The sequence below is a fragment of the Eptesicus fuscus genome, chromosome 6 (genome assembly GCF_027574615.1).
Source record: "Eptesicus fuscus isolate TK198812 chromosome 6, DD_ASM_mEF_20220401, whole genome shotgun sequence".
Classification (NCBI taxonomy): domain Eukaryota; kingdom Metazoa; phylum Chordata; class Mammalia; order Chiroptera; family Vespertilionidae; genus Eptesicus; species Eptesicus fuscus.
Window position 1 is genome coordinate 106,673,430 of NC_072478.1, and position 24,215 is coordinate 106,697,644.

The 24,215-nt window shown below is 62.4% G+C and overlaps 1 protein-coding gene across 1 annotated transcript in view; it reads right to left on the bottom strand.

Moving 5' to 3' along the window:
- SDK1 (sidekick cell adhesion molecule 1) overlaps positions 1 to 24,215 on the bottom strand; it is a 190,626-nt gene that overhangs the window by 55,272 nt on the left and 111,139 nt on the right. Inside the window, exons 15-20 of the mRNA XM_054716758.1 lie at positions 16,632 to 16,747; positions 15,156 to 15,348; positions 14,843 to 14,941; positions 13,213 to 13,404; positions 11,149 to 11,270; positions 698 to 807 (exon numbers count right to left, since the gene is read on the bottom strand). Coding sequence (XP_054572733.1) covers positions 698 to 807; positions 11,149 to 11,270; positions 13,213 to 13,404; positions 14,843 to 14,941; positions 15,156 to 15,348; positions 16,632 to 16,747 — 832 coding nt within the window. The remainder of the gene's footprint in view (positions 1 to 697; positions 808 to 11,148; positions 11,271 to 13,212; positions 13,405 to 14,842; positions 14,942 to 15,155; positions 15,349 to 16,631; positions 16,748 to 24,215) is intronic.

Genomic DNA, 24,215 nt, shown 5'->3' on the forward strand with positions numbered 1-24,215 from the left:
TAACGGGAAATTGCATCGCCCTCAGTCATCTCCCGGGAAGTTATAGCCTCGCTAACGGCTCATCATCGCGCTGCCCTCGTGAAGGCCAAGGATTTACGCCTGCACGTGTTTCAGGGTCGAGAAGCAGAAGGTGAAATGGCACGTTAAGTGCTGATCACTGCGACCAGCAGCCCCTGGCCGAGGGGAGCAGCAGCGGGTCGTCCCGCACGGCCACGAGTTTTGTAAAGAAAAGCAGCACATGCCCGGCCGGTGTGGCTCAGGGGTTGAGCATTGACCTAGGAACCAGGAGGTCATGGTTTGATCCCCAGTCAAGGCGCATGCCCGGGGTGCGGGCTCCATCCCCAGTGGGGGGCGTGCAGGAGGCAGCCGATCAATGATTCTCTCATCATTGATGTCTCTCTCTCTCTCTCTCTCTCTCTCTCTTTCTCCCTTCCTCTCTGAAATCAATAAAAGAACATATTTTTAAAAATTTTAAACAAAAAGTAGCTCTTGTCTGACTGCACACAGGTGTCTCGACAGGGCAGTTGGTGTGGGTGAAGGTCATTGTCAGTCTGGCATCAGGGACAGACCTCCCTGGAAAAGACTCAACTGTGCACCTTGCTCCTGCAGCTTCAATTTCCCGTTCTTGCCCCTTGGAGACGTCCCACGTACACCGATGTGCAGACAGCGCCCCCTGCTGGAGGGCCGCCCGTCTCACCTGTAATGTGTGTAGGGCGTGAGGTTTGGGATCTCCAGTGTCTGGGCGTCAGGCTCATTCTCCTCCACGTACAGGCTGACCCAGTCCTCCTCGTCACCGATGGCCCCCACCTGTGGAGAGGGACCTCCTGGACCAAGGGGCAGCCGCAGGGCGGAGCCGTGGTGGGGGGGCTGGACCAGCCCCCCTGCACACACACCTCCCACTCGAGCCGTGGACTTGGGCTCCTGCTGTTCCCGCCTCGGTCAGGACCTGGAGCCTCTGGGGATGACTGGGCGGAGAGGACTCACCACCCTGTCCTTCTCCCGACTGACAGTGGGAGAAGCCGTGGCCAGGACCCACGTGACCCCAGTGGCCGAGCGTCCTCACGTAGGGTCCAGAGCCACTCCCAGCTCATGTGACCAGGGCTCCCTCTGTCCTGCCCGCACCAGTCTTTCTGCCCAAACACACAGGGAGGCACCAGCGAGACTGGGCCACGGAGGGCCTCAGAGAAGGCCTCCCGCTGCCCGGGAGCCAGGCCTGCGGCTGCCCTTCCGGCCGAGAAGCCGTCACCGACAGAGCTGATTCCCGCACACACAGCCCACCAACCGCCTCGGGTGCCCCGCGGGCCTCCTGCTTCTGCCTCATGCGGCTTCTGGGAGCGGCTCCACGGCTCCGACCCGCTTGGGGCCCCGAGCCACACCGCTCATGACTTCCTGTGCCGCCCGAGTGGCTGCTAGTCCTGCCCGCAGAGTCTGGCCCCAGAACTCGCCCTGCCGTGCAGGAGCCGGGCCGACCCAGCAGGAGAGCCCAGGGCCCCGCCAGGAGACCTCAGGCCGCCAGGAGGCCCCTCGCTGGCGCCTGGGCAGGTGGGCGGCTCTGGGCCCAGAGGTCAGGTGCAGGGGCGGGCTGAGCAGGGTCAGGCCCCACGGGCTGTGTCGGGGCCGGCCGTCGGGGCCTGGGCCTCCCACTCCATCCCAGACCCACACGACCGCACGGGCACCTGCTCGTCACGTCTGCCAGGGAGCAGGCTGGAGGGGGGCGGTGGCCAGAGCGTGACACAGGAACGCGAAACGACCTTGGCACGTGGAGAAGGGCGCGAGGACGAGGAGGAGACAGCAAACACACGTGCAGGCCGGCGGCTTCCTAAAGGAACTGATGCAGACACGACCCGACGCGCTCTAAGCTGACACGGAAGCAGCTCCGCAAAGGCTGCCGACTGCCCAGGCCGACTGCCCAGGCCAACTGCCAGGCCGACTGCCAGGCCCGCACCCGGAGAGGAAGCAGTCCCCAGCAGCACCCAGGCGAGGGCGCAGGCGGCCAGCGAGGGCGGAGGGACAGCACCGCGGTCACCCCCAGCCAGTGCTGCTCGGCCGGGAAAGGAGTGGGTGCGGGTGACATGTGGCCTCGGGAACACGGAGGAGCGGCCCCGCCTAGTGTGTGTGGCCTCGGGAACACGGACCCGCCTAGTGTGTGTGGCCTCGGGAACACGGACCCGCCTAGTGTGTGTGGCCTCGGGAACACGGACCCGCCTAGTGTGTGTGACCTCAGAAACACGGACCCGCCTAGTGTGTGTGGCCTCGGGAACACGGACCCGCCTAGTGTGTGTGACCTCGGGAACACGGACCCGCCTAGTGTGTGTGGCCTCGGGAACACGGACCCGCCTAGTGTGTGACCTCGGGAACATGGACCCGCCTAGTGTGTGTGGCCTCAGGAACACGGACCCGCCTAGTGTGTGTGACCTCGGGAACACGGACCCGCCTAGTGTGTGTGGCCTCGGGAACACGGACCCGCCTAGTGTGTGTGGCCTCGGGAACATGGCCCCGCCTAGTGTGTGTGGCCTCAGGAACACGGACCCGCCTAGTGTGTGTGACCTCAGGAACACGGACCCGCCTAGTGTGTGTGACCTCGGGAACACAGAGGAGCGGCCCCGCCTAGTGTGTGTGGCCTCCGGAACATGGCCCCGCCTAGTGTGTGTGACCTCAGGAACATGGACCTGCCTAGTGTGTGTGACCTCAGGAACACGGACCCGCCTAGTGTGTGTGACCTCGGGAACATGGACACGCCTAGTGTGTGTGACCTCGGGAACACGGACCCGCCTAGTGTGTGTGGCCTCAGGAACACGGACCCGCCTAGTGTGTGTGACCTCGGGAACGTGGACCCGCCTAGTGTGTGTGACCTCGGGAACGTGGACCCGCCTAGTGTGTGTGACCTCGGGAACATGGACCCGCCTAGTGTGTGTGACCTCAGGAACACGGACCCGCCTAGTGTGTGTGTCCTCGGGAACACGGACCCGCCTAGTGTGTGTGACCTCAGGAACACGGACCCGCCTAGTGTGTGTGACCTCAGGAACACGGACCCGCCTAGTGTGTGTGGCCTCGGGAACTCGGACCCGCCTAGTGTGTGTGGCCTCAGTAACACGGACCCGCCTAGTGTGTGTGGCCTCGGGAACACGGACCCGCCTAGTGTGTGTGGCCTCGGGAACATGGCCCCGCCTAGTGTGTGTGGCCTCAGGAACACGGACCCGCCTAGTGTGTGTGGCCTCATGAATGTGGACCCGCCTAGTGTGTGTGGCCTCGGGAACACGGACCCGCCTAGTGTGTGTGGCCTCGGGAACACGGACCTGCCTAGTGTGTGTGACCTCGGGAACGTGGACCCGCCTAGTGTTTGTGACCTCGGGAACACAGACCCGCCTAGTGTGTGTGGCCTCGGGAACACGGACCCGCCTAGTGTGTGACCTCGGGAACACGGACCCGCCTAGTGTGTGTGACCTCGGGAACATGGACCCGCCTAGTGTGTGTGACCTCAGGAACATGGACCCGCCTAGTGTGTGTGTCCTCAGGAACATGGATGTGCCTAGTGTGTGTGACCTCAGGAACATGGACCCCCCTAGTGTGTGTGGCCTCGGGAACACGGACCCGCCTAGTGTGTGTGACCTCGGGAACATGGACCCGCCTAGTGTGTGTGACCTCGGGAACGTGGACCCGCCTAGTGTGTGTGACCTCAGGAACATGGACCCCCCCTAGTGTGTGTGGCCTCGGGAACACGGACCCGCCTAGTGTGTGTGACCTCGGGAACATGGACCCGCCTAGTGTGTGTGACCTCAGGAACATGGACCCGCCTAGTGTGTGTGGCCTCGGGAACACGGACCCGCCTAGTGTGTGTGACCTCGGGAACACGGACCCGCCTAGTGTGTGTGTCCTCAGGAACATGGATGTGCCTAGTGTGTGTGACCTCAGGAACATGGACCCCCCTAGTGTGTGTGGCCTCGGGAACACGGACCCGCCTAGTGTGTGTGACCTCGGGAACATGGACCCGCCTAGTGTGTGTGACCTCGGGAACGTGGACCCGCCTAGTGTGTGTGACCTCAGGAACATGGACCCCCCCTAGTGTGTGTGGCCTCGGGAACACGGACCCGCCTAGTGTGTGTGACCTCGGGAACATGGACCCGCCTAGTGTGTGTGACCTCGGGAACACGGACCCGCCTAGTGTGTGTGACCTCGGGAACACGGACCCGCCTAGTGTGTGTGACCTCGGGAACGTGGACCCGTCTAGTGTGTGACCTCAGGAACATGGCCCCGCCTAGTGTGTGTGGCCTCGGGAACACGGACCCGCCTAGTGTGTGTGACCTCGGGAACGTGGACCCGTCTAGTGTGTGACCTCAGGAACATGGACCCCCCCTAGTGTGTGTGGCCTCGGGAACACGGACCCGCCTAGTGTGTGTGACCTCGGGAACATGGACCCGCCTAGTGTGTGTGACCTCGGGAACACGGACCCGCCTAGTGTGTGTGACCTCGGGAACGTGGACCCGCCTAGTGTGTGTGACCTCGGGAACGTGGACCCGCCTAGTGTGTGTGGCCTCGGGAACGTGGACCCGCCTAGTGTGTGTGACCTCGGGAACGTGGACACGCCTAGTGTGTGTGACCTCGGGAACACGGACCCGCCTAGTGTGTGTGACCTCGGGAACGTGGACCCGCCTAGTGTGTGTGACCTCGGGAACGTGGACACGCCTAGTGTGTGTGGCCTCGGGAACACGGATCCGCCTAGTGTGTGTGACCTCGGGAACACGGACCCGCCTAGTGTGTGTGGCCTCGGGAACGTGGACCCGCCTAGTGTGTGTGACCTCGGGAACGTGGACACGCCTAGTGTGTGTGGCCTCGGGAACACGGATCCGCCTAGTGTGTGTGACCTCGGGAACACGGACCCGCCTAGTGTGTGTGACCTCGGGAACACGGACCCGCCTAGTGTGTGTGACCTCGGGAACATGGACCCGCCTAGTGTGTGTGACCTCGGGAACACGGACCCGCCTAGTGTGTGTGACCTCGGGAACACGGACCCGCCTAGTGTGTGTGACCTCGGGAACGTGGACCCGCCTAGTGTGTGTGGCCTCGGGAACACGGACACGCCTAGTGTGTGTTGCCTCGGGAACACGGACCCGCCTAGTGTGTGTGACCTCAGGAACACGGACCCGCCTAGTGTGTGTGACCTCGGGAACACGGACCCGCCTAGTGTGTGTGACCTCGGGAACACGGACCCGCCTAGTGTGTGTGACCTCGGGAACATGGACCCGCCTAGTGTGTGTGACCTCGGGAACACGGACCCGCCTAGTGTGTGTGGCCTCGGGAACACGGAGGAGTGGACCTGTTCCTCAGCCGGGCTCGGCCCCTGGGGGAGTGCACTTGGGAGACGTACAGCGTTCCTCTACAGCCCTGGCTTCTCGGAGGAACGTGTCACTACGAAGGACCTTGTGGGCACGGCCGGGCAGGGCCCCCGCACGCCCTACCTGCGGCCCCCACGCATCTTACCTGTGGCCCCTACGGCCCCCACGCACCTTACTTGTGGTCATGTGCCTTACCTGCGACCCCCACACATCTTACCTGTGGCCCCTGCACGCCTTACCTGTGGCCCCTGCGGGCCCCCGCGCGCCTTACCTGCAGGCCCCGGGCGGCTCCCCGACTGCTCTAGCTCCCAGCCCAGCCCTCGGCAGAGGGCGCCCGGCCAGCGGAGCCCACCACCCTCCGAACAGCTCCTTTCGAGCCGAGGGCTGCCCTTACGCACAGTGAGCACTAAGTGGGCGTTTCTCCCCATTTCTCCGTTTCAGACGCGGTTTCCTCCGCCCCGGAGGCCGGCGCCGCGGAGCAGCTTGGGGAGGCGGGGCGCGGCGCGGGCCGTTAGAGCCTCCCATGGCCGGCCGGCGGGGGCCGCCAGGCAGCGGAGCCAGATGAACACGGACATTAACTCTCTCCCCGTTATGGGCGTCGAGAGGGGTGTTTTGCTCACTGTAGGGTCGAAGGTTTCTAATTAAGCAAAGCATTACCGAGCCAGAAACACCTATAAAAGCTGCTCTCCACAATGTGCGCCCCATCAGCGTATTGCAGGCCCCTCAATGGCTCCCCGCGGGCTAGACCTGCCGAGTTCTCCGGTAACCGCGCCTGCGCACCGCAGAGGGGCCGAGCTGAAGGGGACCTCGTGCAGAGAAGAGCTGACCGGGAGGGGTCCCGGGAGAGGAAGCAACACTGAAGCCCAAGCACCTGGTGGGGCTGCGAGGCGCCCGGGGGCCCCGTCAGGTCACGGCCGCGGCCACTGGAGCATCCCCCCCCCTTGGCGTCCCGCCAGCACCTGAGCAAACCACTGTCACATCATCGCCCCGCTCTCCAGGTGACTGACGGGTGAGGGCGCCACCCACGGACTCTCCGCATCCAGTCCGTGGCTGGCACAGAGCAGGGCACCACCGCTCCCGGGTGGGAGGCGGGCGAGGGCACACTGGTCTCACTGCAGCCGAGGAGGTCGGTGTGGCTGGCAGCCATTCAAAGGGAATTAGGTGTGAATGTTCCAGAGGCTTCATGGGTACCAGCTACAGACTCCAGGGCCCGCTGTTCTGAGTTTAGGAAAGGCGGTGCCTGCCGGGACCAGGGACGCCACGGACACATTCCTGGAGAGGTCGCTGCAGTGACCTCAGTGAGGCTTCCTGGAGGACCGCACCTGTGAGCACGTGTGCATAGGCATGTGTGTGCATGAGTGCCTGTGTGCACTCCTCTGTGCATACCTGTGAGCACAAGTGTGAGTGTGTGCTTGTACATGCATGAGTATGTGCATCTGTGTGCATGTGCATAAGTGTGGGCCCGTGTGTATGTGTGTGCGCAAGTGTATGAGTGTTTGCATGCATGTGAATGAGTGTGAGGGCATGCATGTGCATGCATGTGTACATATGTGAGCGTGTGCATATATGTACATGAATGTGCATAGGTGCATGATTGTGTGCATGTGCATGATTTTGCACACACCCGCATACATGTGTGCACACATGTGCGCATGTGTGTGTACACATGTGTTGTGGGGAGACCTTTTCAGAGATGGAAGCGGTGTAAAGCCTCTATAACTAGACAATGTGGAACCCGCGCGAGAACAGCCAGACTAGGAACAGGACGGGAAGTGCAGAGACAGACCACGTGCACTTGGACACGCACCTCCTCACATCAGGAGGCGCCGGACACGGGCTTCTTAGCACGTGCGGTGGGACAGTCCCGCAGCTATCTGCAAAGTGATGCAAGAGGTTCGCCCCCCTCCCCGTATGAGGACAATCCCACCTGGAGGGGCGCTGAATGCAGGGGCGAAGCCACGGGAGTGGCGCGGGGCGTGAGGCGGACTCCTTACGGCCGAGAGGGAGGGGCCCTCTCTCTGGGGCTCCACACCCAGGGCGGCGAGGAGAGACTGGTCATTAGCCCCGCTGCGTTGGCACAGCCATCGGTGACGTGCTGCTGGGGAGAGGGCGAAGTGTCGCCAGCAGTGGACCGGGGAAGGCCAGACCCGCGGTCGCCAGCCGGTGCTCCGTGGACCACTGGTGGTCCGTGAGGTCCCACAGGCTGGCGACCGCTGGTCTAGACCGTTTACATGACTCATGATCCAGCCGGCCCACTCCTCGGCGTGCATAACGACGCGAAAGGCGGAGACAACCTCGGGCAGAATAACGCCCCTCCCCCGGGGCACGCTGCCTCCCAAAGGGACTCTGCGGTGTGATGAGCCTTGAGACAGGGGTGACCCTGCCTTATCTGGGGGTGCCATCTGATTACAGGACCCCTAAAAGGAAGAGGTGAAGGGCGGGTCAGGGAGATGAGGGGCGGGGAAGCTGGCTCGGAGGTGCAGGGAGCGGCCGGGGCTGAGGAAAGCTGTTGGCTGAGTTGGGAGGTGACAGCCGGCTGGGTCCTACCAGCACAAGGACGTGGCTCTGACCGCAGCCTGTGTGAGCAGGGAGAGGGACTCCGCTGGAGCCTCCAGGCAGGGGTGCAGCACTGCCCCCCCGGATCTCAGCGGTGAAAGCCGGTCGACGTCCCAGGGGAAGAGCCACCAGCGGACCCACGGGTGCTGTATAAGCCACACGGACCTGGCACCTGTCTGTGCAGCGATGGCAAAGGCGTGCCCATCCGATGCCCACGGGCAGAGGCGGCCCCACACACGGCTCTGGCGCAGCCACACCAGGGGAGGCCACGTGGCTGTGAAAGGACGAGGGGCTCGCGGTTTGGGGGTGGGGGTAGGGTACGTGCCGCGAGCTCAGGCTGCGTGTCGCCGGAAGCAAGGCCAGCCGGCCAGGTCAGGGGGGCTGCAGGCTCCTGCACCTGCTCATGTGACAAAAAGGAACGGGGACAGACCCAGCCCCTAACGGGGCCCGGGAGAGGCGGGCACGGGACACGCCTGTGCACACGCCCGCCTGTAGGTGTGACGCTGAGACCCTGCAGCGAGGGACGGGCTCAGGAAGACAGCAGACTTAGCGGGTTTGACCGTGTGCTCGAGTGAGGTGCGTTCCCTACAGATGAAAGCCAGAGAGCAGACCACCCCCACAGGGCATAGAGCTCATGTTGGGGGGGCTGCGGAGTCAGCAGCACGAGGAGGGACCAGGGGGCCATCACAGTGTAACGGAGGCTGAGGACAAACTTAAGCCGCGTTCGGCAGTCTCACTGTCAGCGGCACCATTGAAATGACAATTTTGAAACTCTTTCTGTAATAGTAGGATAAAGATAATAAGTAATTATGCTAATGTTTCCAAAAAACCACATTTTTAGTGAAGAGAAAAGGCATTTAAAATATAAACTCAAAGTAAAATATTCTTAAATTTGAATTGGAAATATCAGTATGAATTCATGATGTTTCAAAAAGTGTGTATTTCCCCTCTCTGTCCCCCGGAAAGGCCTGGAAGCAGCCATCAGCCATCAGCAGCGAGCACCCCCTCCCTGCCCATTCACTAGGGCAGCCAAGGCCTTGGTGGGGGGGGGCTGGGTGAGCCCGGGCAGGGAGGGGGGTGGTGCTAGGCCCAGGCCCGGTGGGGGGGCTGGGTGAGCCCGGGCAGGGAGGGGGGGTGGTCCTAGGCCCAGGCCCGGTGGGGGGGCTGGGTGAGTCCGGGCAGGGAGGGGGGGTGGTGCTAGGCCCAGGCCCGGTGGGAGGGCTGGGTGAGCCCGGGCAGGGAGGGGGGGTGGTCCTAGGCCCAGGCCCGGTGGGGGGGCTGGGTGAGCCCGGGCAGGGAGGGGGGGTGGTCCTAGGCCCAGGCCCGGTGGGAGGGCTGGGTGAGCCCGGGCAGGGAGGGGGGGTGGTCCTAGGCCCAGGCCCGGTGGGAGGGCTGGGTGAGCCCGGGCAGGGAGGGGGGGTGGTCCTAGGCCCAGGCCCGGTGGGGGCGCTGGGTGAGCCCGGGCAGGGAGGGGGGGTGGTCCTAGGCCCAGGCCCGGTGGGGGGGCTGGGTGAGTCCGGGCAGGGAGGCGGGTGGTCCTAGGCCGTCCGTCCGCGGTGCCCGGGAGCAAGGAGCTCATCGCAGGTTAGGACGCTTGGGTCAGAGGCCTAGAACCGAGGGATGCCCCTGACCACGAGGGGCCATCTTGAGGTTTAAAAAGAATAATGACGGCCGCGATGGACACTCACTGACCAGACTAAAACCGGACGCCCGCACGTCGATACTCAGGGAGGGAGCAGGCAGAAAGGCCGCCCAGCCCTTTCCCCGGAGCACGGGGCCTTCCTGATGCTGGAACGGAACGCAGGGGCAAAGCCCGGTTAGTCCTGGCCCTGTGCCCCCCGCACCCCCGTGTGCCCCCCGCACTCCCCCTGTGCCCCCCGCACCCCCGTGTGCCCCCCGCACCCCCCTGTGCCCCCCACACTCTCCCTGTGCCCCCCGCACCCCCCTGTGCCCCCCACACTCTCCCTGTGCCCCCCGCACCCCCGTGTGCCCCCCACACCGCCCTGCACCCCTGCGCCTCCCGGTGCTTTGGAACTGAACAGCCTGGGGGATGAGGGCAGGGGCTTCTCTCCAGAGTTCCAGCTACTCGACAGGCGAGAGGACAGAAAATGACCGTTTCAACGTCTCAGGAAAAGACCGAACTCGGCCCTGGCTGCAGAGCCGATGGGCAGGGACAGGAGGGGCCCCGGTGCCTGAGGGCGGCGCCACAGCCACGGCGCGAGACTCGGGTCATAGTCGGAACGAGCGCGCGATGTACCGGTACAGACGGCTCATTTCCGAAACCTCCCGGCTCACCTTTTGGGGCCGGGGTTGCCTGGGGCACTGAAACCTCAGACACGGAAGCGGCGGATAAGGGAGGACGACTATTTCCTCCCGAGAACGCAGTCTGCATTCTGGTTTCCAGTCACCGGCCTGACTTTCGGGGTGCTGACAGGCGGCCAGTCCCTGCCAGGCACTGCCCGAGCCTGCACCGGGTCCGAGCGGCTGCCTGATCTGAATACGCCCGTGGGAGCTGCCCTGAGGGACACCTGCTCCCAGGAGTGAACTGTCGCACAGCAGCTCGAGGAGTCACTGCCACAAGAACCTGGGAAACGCCTGCTGCTCGCAGCCCGGCTCCCGGCTCCCTCTCCCGCGCTCCTGGCAGATCGGGCGGAGCCCAGCCCATGGCCTCTCCTCCTCCAGCTCGCCTCCTGCTGGCCCGCGGTGGGCCGTGCGCGCCTCCCAGCAACCAGCAGCCTGGCGTTCCTCCCCCGAGAGAAATCGCCCCTTAACCAGCAGAAACGGGTCAGTCTTGCTTACGGCTCTGTCCCTCACGCCTAGAGTGGCCCTGAAGTAAGCGTGCTCCACAGACGTTGAATGGACGTGCACTAATTCATTCATTCATTCATTCATTCATTCACACGTTGCATCAGTGACTGATCCCAGTGGTGTGATGGGCAGCTGACTGGGACCAGAGTTACAGTCAGCTGTGCTCTCAGACTCGGGGTGCCCCTCTGGAGCCACAGCCTGAATTGTAATTCTCATCACACTTCCTCCATCGTCCAGTGAGACCCCCCTCTGCCAGCTGGTCCCCTCATCGCCCCACCCCGTCCCCAGCACCCGCCTTGCCGAGGGTCTCTGCTCCTGCCAGCACGCCTCCCCACCAACGCCCCACGTCCGCTCCGTCCAGCTGTGGACAGCTCGCAGGGAAGGACCCATCAAACCAGGGGCCAGCGCCGCTCTTTGGCGACTCCCGCTCCGGCCGTCACGAGAGGCGCACCTGCCCCTCCACGAGCCACCGGGAGATGGCCGTCTTCCCGTCGTAGCCCGGCCGGAACTGCAGGGTGGCTGAGCGCGGGCTGATGTTGGAGATGACCAGGTTGGACGGGGCGCCGGGAAGTTCTGGAGAGAAACGAGAGAGGTCGCGCACAGACTGAGCTTCTGCCACCGTTTAGGAAGCGAAGCAACATGCCGGCGAGTAAAGACTTTCAGCCCCTTCCTGCCACAGAGAGGACGTGTTTTCAAACCACGAGAGGCCCGGCTGGCGTGGCTCAGGGGGTGAGCGTCGGCCTAGGAACCAGGAGGTCAGGGTTCGATTCCCGGTCAGGGCACAGGCCCAGGTTGGGGCTCCATCCCCAGAGGGGGGCGTGCACTAGCGCTGATCCATGATTCTCTCTCATCATTGATGTTTCTCTCTCTCTCCCTCCCTTCCTCTCTGAAATCAATACAATATTTAAAAACAAACAAATAGCAGGGAGGAGCACAGGCCGCTGGGAACATGACCACACGCCCTGCTCCACAGGCCACCATCGCGCTGGGGCTGGCGCAGGCGCAGGAGGCTCGGCGGCTCTGGGGTGACGGGCTCAGTGGGGCCCGCCTCCGTGCGGTCGGCCTTGCTCATGCACACTTGCTGAGTGAAGGAGGGAGGACGGGTCCAGAGCCCCCGGGGGGCGGTCAGGGCTGGCCCAGGAGGGCAGGGACTCGGGGCCCCTCCACGTCCAGTTTAATGAGCCCCGAGCAGGAGATGTTCACGTCGAAGGCAAGTGACTTCTTTACACTCTGGGCCCCGGTTCTGCACAGGGTCCCTCAGCCACTAGGGATGTGAGCCTCAAGCACAGCAACACGCGTGACCGCCGCTCCATTCTCCTCCGGCCAATGCCAGGGACGCGGGGGAGGGGGGGCCACCATGCCCACTGCCCAGTACACCACCACCCCCAGCGCCCATACCCCACCCCCAGCGCCGGCCTGCACCCACCTTCTCTCTCCCTCCCCTGCACCTTTCCTCCCCACCGTCTCCCACTGCTCTTCCTACCGCAAACCCATCTTCCTTGCTTCACGGAGAGAATGAAGTTGGGTGCTTCTCACCGCACACGCAAAAGGGGTTGGCTGGGCAACAGCCTCCCCGGTGACTGATCACCAACTCCGCCCGCCGGGCTGTGGGGGAGCCACGCCCAGTCGTACCGCCCTCCGTGAGGCCTGGAGCCGCCTGCCCTGGTTTCTGTGCCTCCAGGGTAACACCCTTTGCCACGGCAGCCCCTGCGAGGCGTGGCCCCCTCGAGGCGTGGCCCCGGCACGCGTGTGGTTAACTAGCCTGCACTTGGGTCTCTGCCCCGTACACCACCCCCAGGACACCTCCACTTCCGTGGGATCTTCCCTTCAGTCCAAACGCCAAGCAGCCCCTGCAGAACTGCTTCCCGGGGTTGCCATCCCGCTTCCTGGCAACTGCCATTCGTGCGGCTCAAACCCAAATTCTTGTAAAATTTCTCTACAGGTTTGGGCTTCTTCTTCGACACCATTTTTTAAAAATATGTTTTTGTTGATTTCAAAGAGAGAAAGGGAGAGGGAGAGAGAGATAAAAGCATCAATGATGAGAGAGAATCATTGATCAGCTGCCTCCCGCACTCCCCACACTGGGGATAGAGCCCGCAATCCGGGCCTGTGCCCTGACCGGGAATCGAACCGTGACCTCCTGGTTCATAGGTCGATGCTCAGCCACTGAGCCACATCGGCTGGTGACACTATTCTTAATTTTAACATCGGCATTTCCTCTCTCTCACAAGGCCTGCATTTCCTTCTGTGGGGTTCCCCTTCCCGGGAGGGCGGGCCCCAGTCCAGCTCCCTGAGGGGATTCACATCTCCCCTCCCTGCCCATCAGCCACTCCCCCAGCCCCCACAGAAGAGAGGGGGGTCGTGGTCAGAAGACGCTGGGAAACAAGGCCGCAGAGGTTCATCTTCCACTTACCTCCACCGTCTCAGCAGGACACTGGCCCCCCTCAAAGGCGGGTCCCCTCCGAGCGTCAGGACTCCAGGGGGAAGGAGGGGCAGGAGCCGTGCTCTCACTGACCTGGGGGCACGCCCGACGAAATGGTGGACGAGGTGGCCAGGCCGGCGCCCACGGCGGTGAGGGCAGCCACGTCGATGGTGTAGGTGGTGAGCGAAGACAGGCCCTGGATCTTGTACTCGTGCGTCGTGCTGTTGAGCGTGTCCGTGAGCCGAGAGTCGTTCCTCCCGTACACCTCCCAGGAGATCCGGTAGCCTGGGGGGGAGGGGAACAGCAGAGTTGGGGGGCTCCCGGAGCCGAGGGCAGGGGTGGAGGCCGCCCCGTCATCTCCGTGATTTGCAGAGTCTGGGGAGAGGCTGCTGCCCTGTCAAAGTGCACCCGGGAGTCGGGGCTCCGTCCCAGGTGCCCCAGAAACCTCCGCCCCCCGCAGGCGGCACCACCTGCGTCCCGTCCACGAGATCGGGGACCTGCAGGACAGGAAGCCCGACATGTGGGCACCCTCAGTGCCCGCAGCGTGACGACAGATGGCTGCCAGCCGCTGTGCACGCCTCCCCTTCTCTCCTCAAATGATGGCTGCACCTCGGCCGTATTTCCATTTTTATAAGCTCGTATTTCCACGATGCGGCACCTAACTCAGCCGGTCCTGGGCGGCACCTAATCTGTGGGCCGCTGCTTGCGCTCCCCGGGATGACGGAGGCCGCTTCACTGGGCCAGCGCGTTGCCTTAAAAAGTGGCTCTTTCCCGGCTGCCCGAGCCCCTGCGGCTCCGCCTCCCCCTCGAGCCTGAGCCCCCCCTCCTAGTGAGCCCCGACTTCCCTCCGCTCCGCCAGCGGGCCTCACAGCTGCGATTTATCCACCTGACCCCAGCGTGTGTGGGGCTCAGAGAAACAGGCCCAGCCGGCCCCGGAGTCCGCCCCTGGGGGCGCTGAGGTTGGGGGGCGCTGGAGGCCCTGCAGAGGGACCGTGATGGCGAGCCCGGCCCCGGGCAGCCTGAGCCGCTGACAAGGCGGCTCTCCCCGCCCCAGGCAGCACGCTGGGCCCCGCTCCAGGGGCGCGAGCGCTCCTCTCCTCTCGGATGAAGGCGGCCAACACAGTAGGAAGCAGGACTCCGGTGAACGGAGCGCAGAGAGCAGCGTCTCGGGACTTTAATTTAAAAAGTTAATATCAGAGGCCGCGGCCTGTCTGCTGACCCTCAGCCCTCTGAGCCCGCGGCTTCCGAGCGCTGGCAGGGCTCCAGGCGGGGACACCAGGGACACAGGCAGAGGGGTGGCCGGTCCCGGTGCCCCTGTGCTCCCCGGAGCTCCCAGTGCAGCACGGCTGACGCCTGAAGCCTGCTCCTGGCTGCTGGGTCCCTGCCCCAGGCTCCCCCCCAGGCCCCTGCCCCTGCCCCCACCCCAGGCCACTCCCCCAGGCGCCTGCCCCCTTCCAGGCCCCCGCCCCAGCCCCCACCCCAGGCCCTACTCCAGGCCGTGGTGGGGTGTCCTGACAACAGAGGACACTGGTCTCTGACTCTGCTGGAGCTGAGCAGGGAACCCCCTAAGGGGCTGGGCTGGCGGTGGCAGGGCCTGGGGTGGGGACGGGCCCTGGCTGCTGGCACACGCAGCGACACACGTGCTCTGGCGGCGTTCTGCCTGAAGGTCACCCCGGCCTGCGGGCGGCAAACCCGCGGCTCCTCCCCGGGGACAGGCGCTCACCTGTGATGACGCCGTTCTTGTCCAGTGGCTCCTGCCAGCTGACCTTGAGGGACGTGTCCAGGATCTCCGTGAAGCTCAGGTGCCCCACAGCTCCGGGCCCTGGCGGGGGGCGGGGGGGGACAGTCCCTGTCACACTGAGCCCACCCGTCTCGGGCAGGCTGTGCAGAGAGCTCTCACTATGAGAGGGAAGCGGCGAGCCACGCAGGAGCTCCCTGACGCCCCGGCTGCGCCTCGCTGCCCCCCCCCCGCCCCCCCCGCTCCCCCCTCCCAGCAGCTCTGGTTGCTGCTGAGACCCCAGTGAAGGCTCACTCACTGTCCTCGTGGGTGCGGACGAGCCGGGGCGCGCTGGGGGGCCCGTCGCCGGGCGTGGTGAAGCACAGGGCCGCCGTGAAGTAGGCCGTGAACTTCCTCAGGTGGCCGATGTAGCCGTGGTGCGCTCCGTGGAAGTCTGGCGCGATGGTGACCACGGTGACGGCGTCGGGGGCGTCAGGCGGCCATGCGAGGAGCTGCGGGGAGCGGGTTGGAAAGAGATTCTTTTTAGTCACATGACTTCAAGTCTGCACCAGAATTTCATGTGAAATTTACCTTCGACATCATAATTAAGAAACGTTATAAATCCAACTTTTATCATCTCTCTGAGAAGCACTGAGCTTAAAGAGCTCTCAGCCCAGCTGGTGTGGCTCAATGGTTGAGCGCTGACCGATGAACCAGGAGGTCACGGTCAGGTTCATAGGTCGATTCCCGGTCAGGGCACACGCCCGGTTGCAGGCTCGATCCCCAGTGTGGGGCGTGCAGAGACAGCCAATCAGTGATTCTCTCTCATCATTGATGTTTCTCTCTCCCTCTCCTTTCCTCTCTGAAATTAAAAAAAATAATAAAAAAGGAGACCTCGTAGATTATTGAGTGCAAACGTGGATATTTACGTGTGCACATGTAAACACATGTCTTCTTTATCTCATGGCTCAGCGCCAGCGCCCGGCCTCGCCAGTGAGACTGGACGGGGAGGCGGAGAGGCGGAGCCCTCCTGCTGATCCACATGGTTTCCTTTCCGGAGGCCGACGGCGGCCCTGGAGGCGAGGGCGGGCAAGCGGCTGGCCACCGCGGGCTGGCGCAGACACGGGTTTATGTAAATTGAACCCAAATGGAGAAAGAATGGACTGTGTGTCGGAGCAGAGACACCCTCTGCGTCCGAAACTGCCGCGAGTCCAGCCGCGAGGTGGGCGCCCCTCTCTGAGCGTCTGCCCGCGCCCACCTCCACGGCGGACGGTCAGGACGGCGCTGAGGCCACAGGCTCCAGGCCCAGCCAGGGCGGGGTCAGAGGGGACAGACGATGCTTTCTGCCCTGGGCCCAGCACATGTGTGAAGGTGACACGCTCTGGCGACTAAGGACGAAGGCAAGGTGGAGGGTGGGGAGGTGTCCGTGCCTCAGATTCAGGCCAGAGAGGTGACCTGGGCCACCAGGTCTCAGTCCCAGGAGCCGAGGGGAGGGGACGCCTCTGCTCACCTGATAGAAATGTCCCTCAGTGGCCCCGGGGCCGCGCTCCCCGGGCAGGGTCCCTCCCAGGAGGAAGTGGTTCCTGTAAACCGGATCCCAATCCCCGAGGTAGGGCTCCCTCCCGCGGGGATGTTTACGTGGGAGGCCTTTCTCAGGGGACACAGCGCCGTCCAGCATCCCCTGCGGAAAGCCAGCCCGACTTCTGAGCAGCACAGCTGGTGGCAGGACCTGGGGGACCCCCGTGACCCCAGGAGGGACAGCGGCCTCCTCGCTGACCCCGAGGCCAGGGCGTACCTTGTATCCCTGGTTGATGCCGTTGATGAACTGCTGGGGCGGGGGGTTCCACAGGAAGCGGATGGTCGTGGAGTTCACCGCTTCCGCCTGCACGTTCTGGGGGGGCGCGGTGGGCACTGTGCCAGGCATCGCCATCAGAGACACGAAACCAACAGGAGGCGCAGGGGGCGCGGGGGAGAGAGGGAAACACGCTTAGCCGCTGCCCGGCTCCAGGCGCTCACGGCACCGACAGCGGGCGCGTGAGGAACGTCTCGTCTCGGGAGCCACCGGCACCGCAGAGAGAAGGGGGGGGCCGTTTCTCCCTCTCCGTGACGTGTTCTTCAGGCGTGGGCGGGAAAGGGCCGGGACCACCGTCCCCGGGGAGCCTTTCCGGGGCCGAGGGGAGAGCACACCCAGCTTTCTCCGGCTTCTCTTCCTTCCCCGACCCCTGAGACCAGCCACGGCTCCTGTGGGCGTCCCTCCCCCAGGCGCCCACGCTCCCCCCACTGACCGTCATATGAAATGCATCCCCCCCCCCCCCCCACGGGCACGGCTGCTTACGCTCTCCGAGGCCACGTGTCTGTCTGTCACCGGCCCCATTACAGCTTCCACTCTTTCTTCCTTTCCTTTATTGAACCCAATCATACAGCTGCCAGGAGGCCACCCCCAGGGAGTCACAGCCCAGGGGACACCCTCCTGCAGCCAAAAGGGCAAGTCTCCGCATGACACACACGCGCGCACACACACACACACACACACACACACACACACGCACACACGCTGGGCGGGAGGCTTCAGACCGGAGCCTGGCCAGGCCTGGGGGAAGGGCAGGCCTGCGGGAGGGAGGCCCCGAGAAAGGCGCGCTCCCTGGAGAGGGCAGTGAGCAAAGGCGGGGGTTATGGGAAGCCCGTGCTGGGAGCCATGGTGCGCGGGGCTGTGGGGCGGGAGGGGGAGACCAGCGAGGAAGCAGACGGCCGCGCTGGGTGGCCTCCCACACGGAACATCGGGGTCGATGACGGGATGGGGCGGCGGGAGAGCATTTGGAAAAGGCAGCCTGCACGTCCCAGCGGCAGGCAGGTTACCGGTTGGATGAAAACCAAGACCCAGCTATGCGGCGTCTAAGAGAATCCCACTTGAGACGTGAAGACACAAATAGCGCACAAGCAGAAGAACGGAGAAATGTACACAAACACCCTGATTCGGTCTGGAGTGGTTGTGTGAACACGAGGAGAGCTGCACCTCCTGCCCAGGAGGGGAGCCGAGGAGGAAGAGGGAGGTTACGTAATGATGGCGCGACCTATTCACCAGGAAGAGCAAACCTCCTGCACGTGTTACTCGGCAGAACGCAAAGTGCCAGGGGCAAAGCCGAGGAACGAAAAGGAAAGACGGAAACGTCTACTGTGCCGGCTGGAAATGTCAATGCTCTTAAAAAAAACAGACACAATGAGTAGGAAACACAAGACCTGATCCACACTACACCACGGAGCAGCCTGACCCGCGTGATCTCAAGTTTTAAATCCACCCATCGACGGCAGAATACGCCTTCTCCTCGGGGCACGTGGAACTTAACCAAGATAGAAAAAGTTTAAGCCCCAAACACACCAGAACAAGTTAAAAATAATGCAAATCACAAAACGCATGCTTTATGACCCCCAAAGAATCAAACTTGAAGTTAATAACAGGAAGATTGTGGAAATTCCCTAAATATTTGGAAATGAAGCAATGCACTTAAAAATAACCGTGAGTCTAGGAGGAAGTCACATGGAAAATTAAAAAGCACTTCCAATTTAATGAAAATGAAAACTCAACATGTCAACATTTATGGCATGCAGAGGTGTTAGAGGGAAATTTATAGCATCTAAATGTTTACCTTATAATCTAAGATTCCACCTTAAGAATGTGTTAACAGTTAATTAAACCCAAAACAAGCTGATTCGAAGGGAATGGTAAAGAAAAAGAGCATAAATAAATGAAATGAAATTAGAAAAATAATAGAGAAAATCAACAAAATCAAAAGCTGATTCTTTTAAAACATAAATAAGCCTTGAGCCAGACTGATCAGAAATAAAGAAGAAACCACAAATGACCAGTATCACCAATATCAGGGAACACCTCTCCAAATCCCATGATGTTACCAGAGGAGAGTACATTTCGTACATCTTTATGTTCAGAAATTCAACAATTTGGACGAGGTGGACACATTCCTGAAAAGAGACTTACAAAATCTACTCAGGAAGAAATAGACAACCTAAGGTGTTCATAGCTAATGAATACCTGGATATGCAATTAAAACCTCCCAACAAAAAACTCTAAGCTCATAAGCTTCACTGGTGAGTTCTACCAAACACTTGAAGGAAAAATAAAAGCATTTCACCCAAACCAGAAAAAGACACTGAACGACAAGAAAACTGCAGACCCGGGTCCCTCATGAACACAGGTGCAAAAATGCTCAATAAGCCATCGGGAAATCAAATTCTAAATCAAAATAAAAATCCTAATTTATCCTGACCAAGCGGGGTTTCTCTTACAAATGCTAGGCTGGTTCAACAGCCAAATATTCATCAGGGTCATTCACCATGTGAACAGAAGGAAGGGAAAAATGGGATCATCCCAACAGAGTTAGGAAAAGCACTGGATAAAACTTAACACCCAATACTGACTTTTCAAGACTCTCCCAGTGAAGCAGAAAATGACGAACCTGATAAAGGGGCCCAGGAGGCCTCGGCAACCCCGTAGTTAAGATAGAAGAACGGATGCTTCCACCGTAAGATCAGGGACAAAGCCAAGATGTTCTGACCATCCCTTTTCTGGAAGTGCAAGCCAGTGCAAGGAAAAGAAGTAACGGGCATAAAGGCTGACAAGGAAGAAACAAACACAAAAAGCCTCTCTCTATACACACAATGTAATTGCCCGGGAAGAACAGGGAGTCAAAAGTCAATTGTAGCCCGGCCGGTGTGGCTCAGTGGTTGAGCAGTGACCTATGAACCAGGAGGTCACGGTTCGATTCCCGGTCAGGGCACATGCCTGGGTTTCGGGCTCGATCCCCAGTAGGGGACATGCAGGAGGCAGTCGATCAATGAGTCTCTCTTATCATTGATGTTTCTATCTCTTTCTCCCTTTCCCTTCCTCTCTGAAATCAATGAAAACTATTTTTAAAAAGGTCAATTGTTTTTCTAAACATGAGCAATGAAGAACTGGAAATTAAAATGACAAAGTCGATGCCATTTAAAATACCAACGAAAACATGAAGCAGACATAAATTTAACCAACTGCAGGCAAGAGCTGTATGCTAAGCGCTTCAAACAGCGACCACAGAAGCCAGACCTAAGCAAATGGAGTCTCAGCACGCTAACGGACTGGGGCACAACCTAACCAAGACGTCAGTTCCCCCAAACCGGTCTCCGGTGTGCACGCCACCCTCACCAACGCTGTCGCTAGGAGCTTTTAGAGATTGGTGAGTTGACTTTAAAATTTATAGGGAAAAGTAAAGGAATTAAATAGACAAAACAATTCTGAAAAAGCACGAAACTGCACAGCCGTCAGTCCATGAAGTCAATACGAACTATAAATCTACAGCAAAAATTAAACAGTCACCGCAGAAAAGACGGACACGCGGACATGCGGACACGCGGACACGCGGACACGCGGCCCAACGGAGCAGCCCAGAAAGACCGTGTGAACCAGCTGGCGCAGAGGCAGTGCTGCGGAGGAAGGAGGCCTGGGTAACGGTGCTAGGAAGGATGCTGTCCACATGCCACCCCGTCTGGATCCACACCTCACACCTCATCAGAGACTAGCCCTCCTCGCTACCCGGGAGATTCCAGAATCGTCTGCCCTCAGGGTCCCCCCATCAGAGCTCACAGAGGCTCTGCCCCAATCAGAGGACACACCTCCCTGCAATGCATCCTGTACTGGAGCCCTCCAGGCCCAAAGGGCTCAGCTACAGGGGACCCTATGCCTCTGAGCAAGGACGGGGCTCGGTGGGCGGTTATGGGACCCTACGCCTCTGAGCAAGGACGGGGCTCAGTGGGGCGGTTACAGGACCCTACCCCTCTGAGCAAGGACGGGGCTCAGCAGGTGGTTACGGGACCCTACCCCTCTGAGCAAGGACGGGGCTCGCCGGGCGGTTATGGGACCCTACGCCTCTGAGCAAGGACGGGGCTCGGCGGGCGGACCAGTGTTCACAGAGGGCTTGTCCCCTAGGCCTGAGCAGGAAGCCGTCTGCCTGTGGCTTGGAATCAGGAATCAGGCCTCAGGGACATTTTCTGCGATAATTAGCATTAAAAAAATATTTTTATTGATTTCAGAGAGAGGAAGGGAGAGGGTGAGAGAAACATCCATGATGAGAATCATGGATCCGCTGCCTCCTGCACGCGCCCCCACAGGGATGGAGCCTGCAACCCAGGCAGGTGCTCGGCTGTGATCCGCTCTTCAGACGCCTTTCCGAGCCCGAGTGAAGGTTAGCGGCGGCGCTAATGTTTCGGAAAGTGGATCCCCAAATGTTCCCTCCGTTTCCTTTGGCACAGGAAAGGCTCCCCTTCCATTAGGAGGGAATGTTCTGGAACCAGAACAAACCCTCACAGCACAAAACGCCTGTTACAGGAAGAGGAACGAGGAACAAAACCGGGCAGAAAGGAGGGCCGGGCGTGCGCACCACGGCCATTTCCAGTGCCATCTGTCCTGGCCCCTCGGGGAGCCGGCATCCTGTCTCAGTGGACGGTGAGGGGAGGAGCCCGCAGCCCACGCGGCCTGCGGGGAGGGCGGCTGCCACGGCGATGCCCATGTGCTCCCCGTGCAGGCTCTTCACCTGCCCTCGCCACGGCCACGCGTTCCTTCCTGTGGCTTCAGCACGACCCCAACAACTGGCAACAAAAAGGGCACCCCGGACCCAGACACGGCCCCTCCGAACTGAGCGCTCGGAGCGCGTGTCCACGAGGGGAAGCGGCCGAGCCGGGGGCAGAAGAAAGGCCCAGTGACAGCGGGCGATCGCAGGCGGAACGACGCCCCAGGGCCTCCTCCACGGGACCCAGGGCACACGGCTTCCCGGCTCCCGGGGCGATCGGAACGGAACTCTCTAGAACACCGAGGGCACCTTCCGTCTCAGTTGGGGAGTCACAAGGGGAACGGGACAGGCGGGTCCGATCCGCTGGGGTTTCAGGCGACAGAAGGGACCTTCCCTCGCGCCCCTGGAAAGTGCTCGGCTGGAAGTGTGTTGGCGTTTCGCTGCTGGATTCGTAGGCCGACGTGTCACATTTTAGAGTGCGGGCAGAAAGGCCGCCAGGCCCTGCTGATAAGGTGCAGTCGCTGGGATCGGCGGCGGTGATAACAGGGGGAGGGGAGGGGGAGGGGGCGTGGAAGGTCCGGGGTGAGGCCGTGCCCATCACACAGTCCCTGCGTCCAGGGTCCAGGCGGGGCACGTGAGGAACCCGAGACAGACCCGCGCTTCTCTCTCCGTGGAGATGGGGCGGCGAGGACCGGCTGTGACAGGCTCCGGGCTCCATGGCCCACGTGCTGCCCGGAGGCAGGAGAACGGGCTCAGCTTCCGTGGAGAAAGCCCCTCTGAGCCCAAACCGCCCAGGAGCGCGAGGCTGCGACCCCCACGTGCCCTCCGCTGTCCTCGCGGCCGGCCCTCCGGGCACCACCCAGTGACACCCGCGGAATGGGAGTGAGTGGGCCCCGCAGGCTCTGCCGGCGTCCAGCACCTTCGGGAAGGAGCTACATCCCAAGAGCCCATTCGAGTCCAGATAAAGGCGCTCTCACCCCCGACGGCTGGAGCGTGTGCGGGGCGGAGGGTGGGGACAGCGAGGCCGCTGCACGGGCTGCCTCCTCCCAGGCCGTGGTCCCTGAGGGACCCCCGAGCTGTGCTCACACACGTCCAATCAGCCCCCCGCTGGGCTGCGTGTGCTCTGCTCAGGAGGCTCTCCCTCCCTCTGACACGCGGCATTTGATGACTCCCTCAGCTTCCAGGGCGGCTCGGCCTCAGGCTCCTCAGCATCAGCACTAATGGCCGCGGGACACGCGCACGCACAGGGCTTCTGGGCCACAACAGCGCTCTGCTCTTGTCCCAACAGACCCCAGCGGGCGGAGGGGCGGGCTGCGCCCCGAGGAGCTGCGGGTTCCCGTTTCTGCCTGTCCCAACGCGGGGATGGCGAAGGCTCCGGGCACGCTGCAGGCGCCGCATGGGGCAGGCTCGCACGATTTCATACCCGGGAGTTGTTTATCCTCGGGGCGGAAAGGGAGGCGGGAGCGGGAACCACCATCCAGCCGCTGGCCCGGGGGCTCTGCGCCCTGGCTCCCAGTCGGGCGCCAGGCATCCCCATGTGGCCGAAACCTGCTCTGAAGTCACACTGACCAGAGGCTGCTGACCAGGAGTCCAGTGCTGTCACTGGTTAGCCACAAGGTCTCAGCCCAGCGACACTTGAGTCAGAGCTTACGTGCCAATTCCAAAGGAAACTGCCCTGCCCTCTCCTAGACACCGCAACCATCGGAGGGAGGGAGGGAGGGAGGGAGGGAGGGAGGGCTGGGCCCACCGTCTCCAGGCCCAGGCCACTGTCCGGACACCTCCATGTGGCTCGTGGGCTCACCTGCTCTCACCTGACAGGTTGTCGCCAGGTACACAGGGAGCGGGTGTGTGGCTGTTTGAAAACTGCACAGCACCACCCAGACCCACGTCCCCCACCACCCAGACCCACGTCCCCCACCACCCAGACCCACGTCCCCCACCACCCAGACCCACGTCCCCCACCACCCAGACGCACGTCCCCCACCACCCAGGCCCACGTCCCCCACCACCCAGACCCACGTCCCCCACCACCCAGACCCACGTCCCCTGCACCACCCAGACCCACGTCCCCTGCACCACCCAGACCCACGTCCCCTGCACCACCCAGACCCACGTCCCCTGCACCACCCAGACCCACGTCCCCTGCACCACCCAGACCCATGTCCCCTGCACAACCCAGACCCACGTCCCCCACCACCCAGACCCACGTCCCCCACCACCCAGACCCACGTCCCCTGCACCACCCAGACCCACGTCCCCCACCACCCAGACCCACGTCCCCTACCACACAGACGCACGTCCCCTGCACCACCCAGACCCACGTCCCCCACCACCCAGACCCACGTCCCCCACCACCCAGACCCACGTCCACCACCACCCAGACCCACGTCCCCCACCACCCAGACCCACGTCCCCGGGTACCACCCAGACCCACGTCCCCCACCACCCAGACCCACGGGCCCGGGTACCACCCAGACCCACGTCCCCCACCACCCAGACCCACGTCCCCCACCACCCAGACCCACGTCCCCCACCACCCAGACCCACGTCCCCCACCACCCAGACCCACGTCCCCCACCACCCAGACCCACGTCCCCGGGCACCACCCAGACCCACGTCCCCTGCACCACCCAGACCCACGTCCCCTGCACCACCCAGACCCACGTCCCCCACCACCCAGACCCACGTCCCCCACCACCCAAACACACGTCCCCCACCACCCAGACCCACGGGCCCTGCACCACCCAGACCCACGTCCCCCACCACCCAGACCCACGTCCCCTGCACCACCCAGACCCACGTCCCCCACCACCCAGACCCAC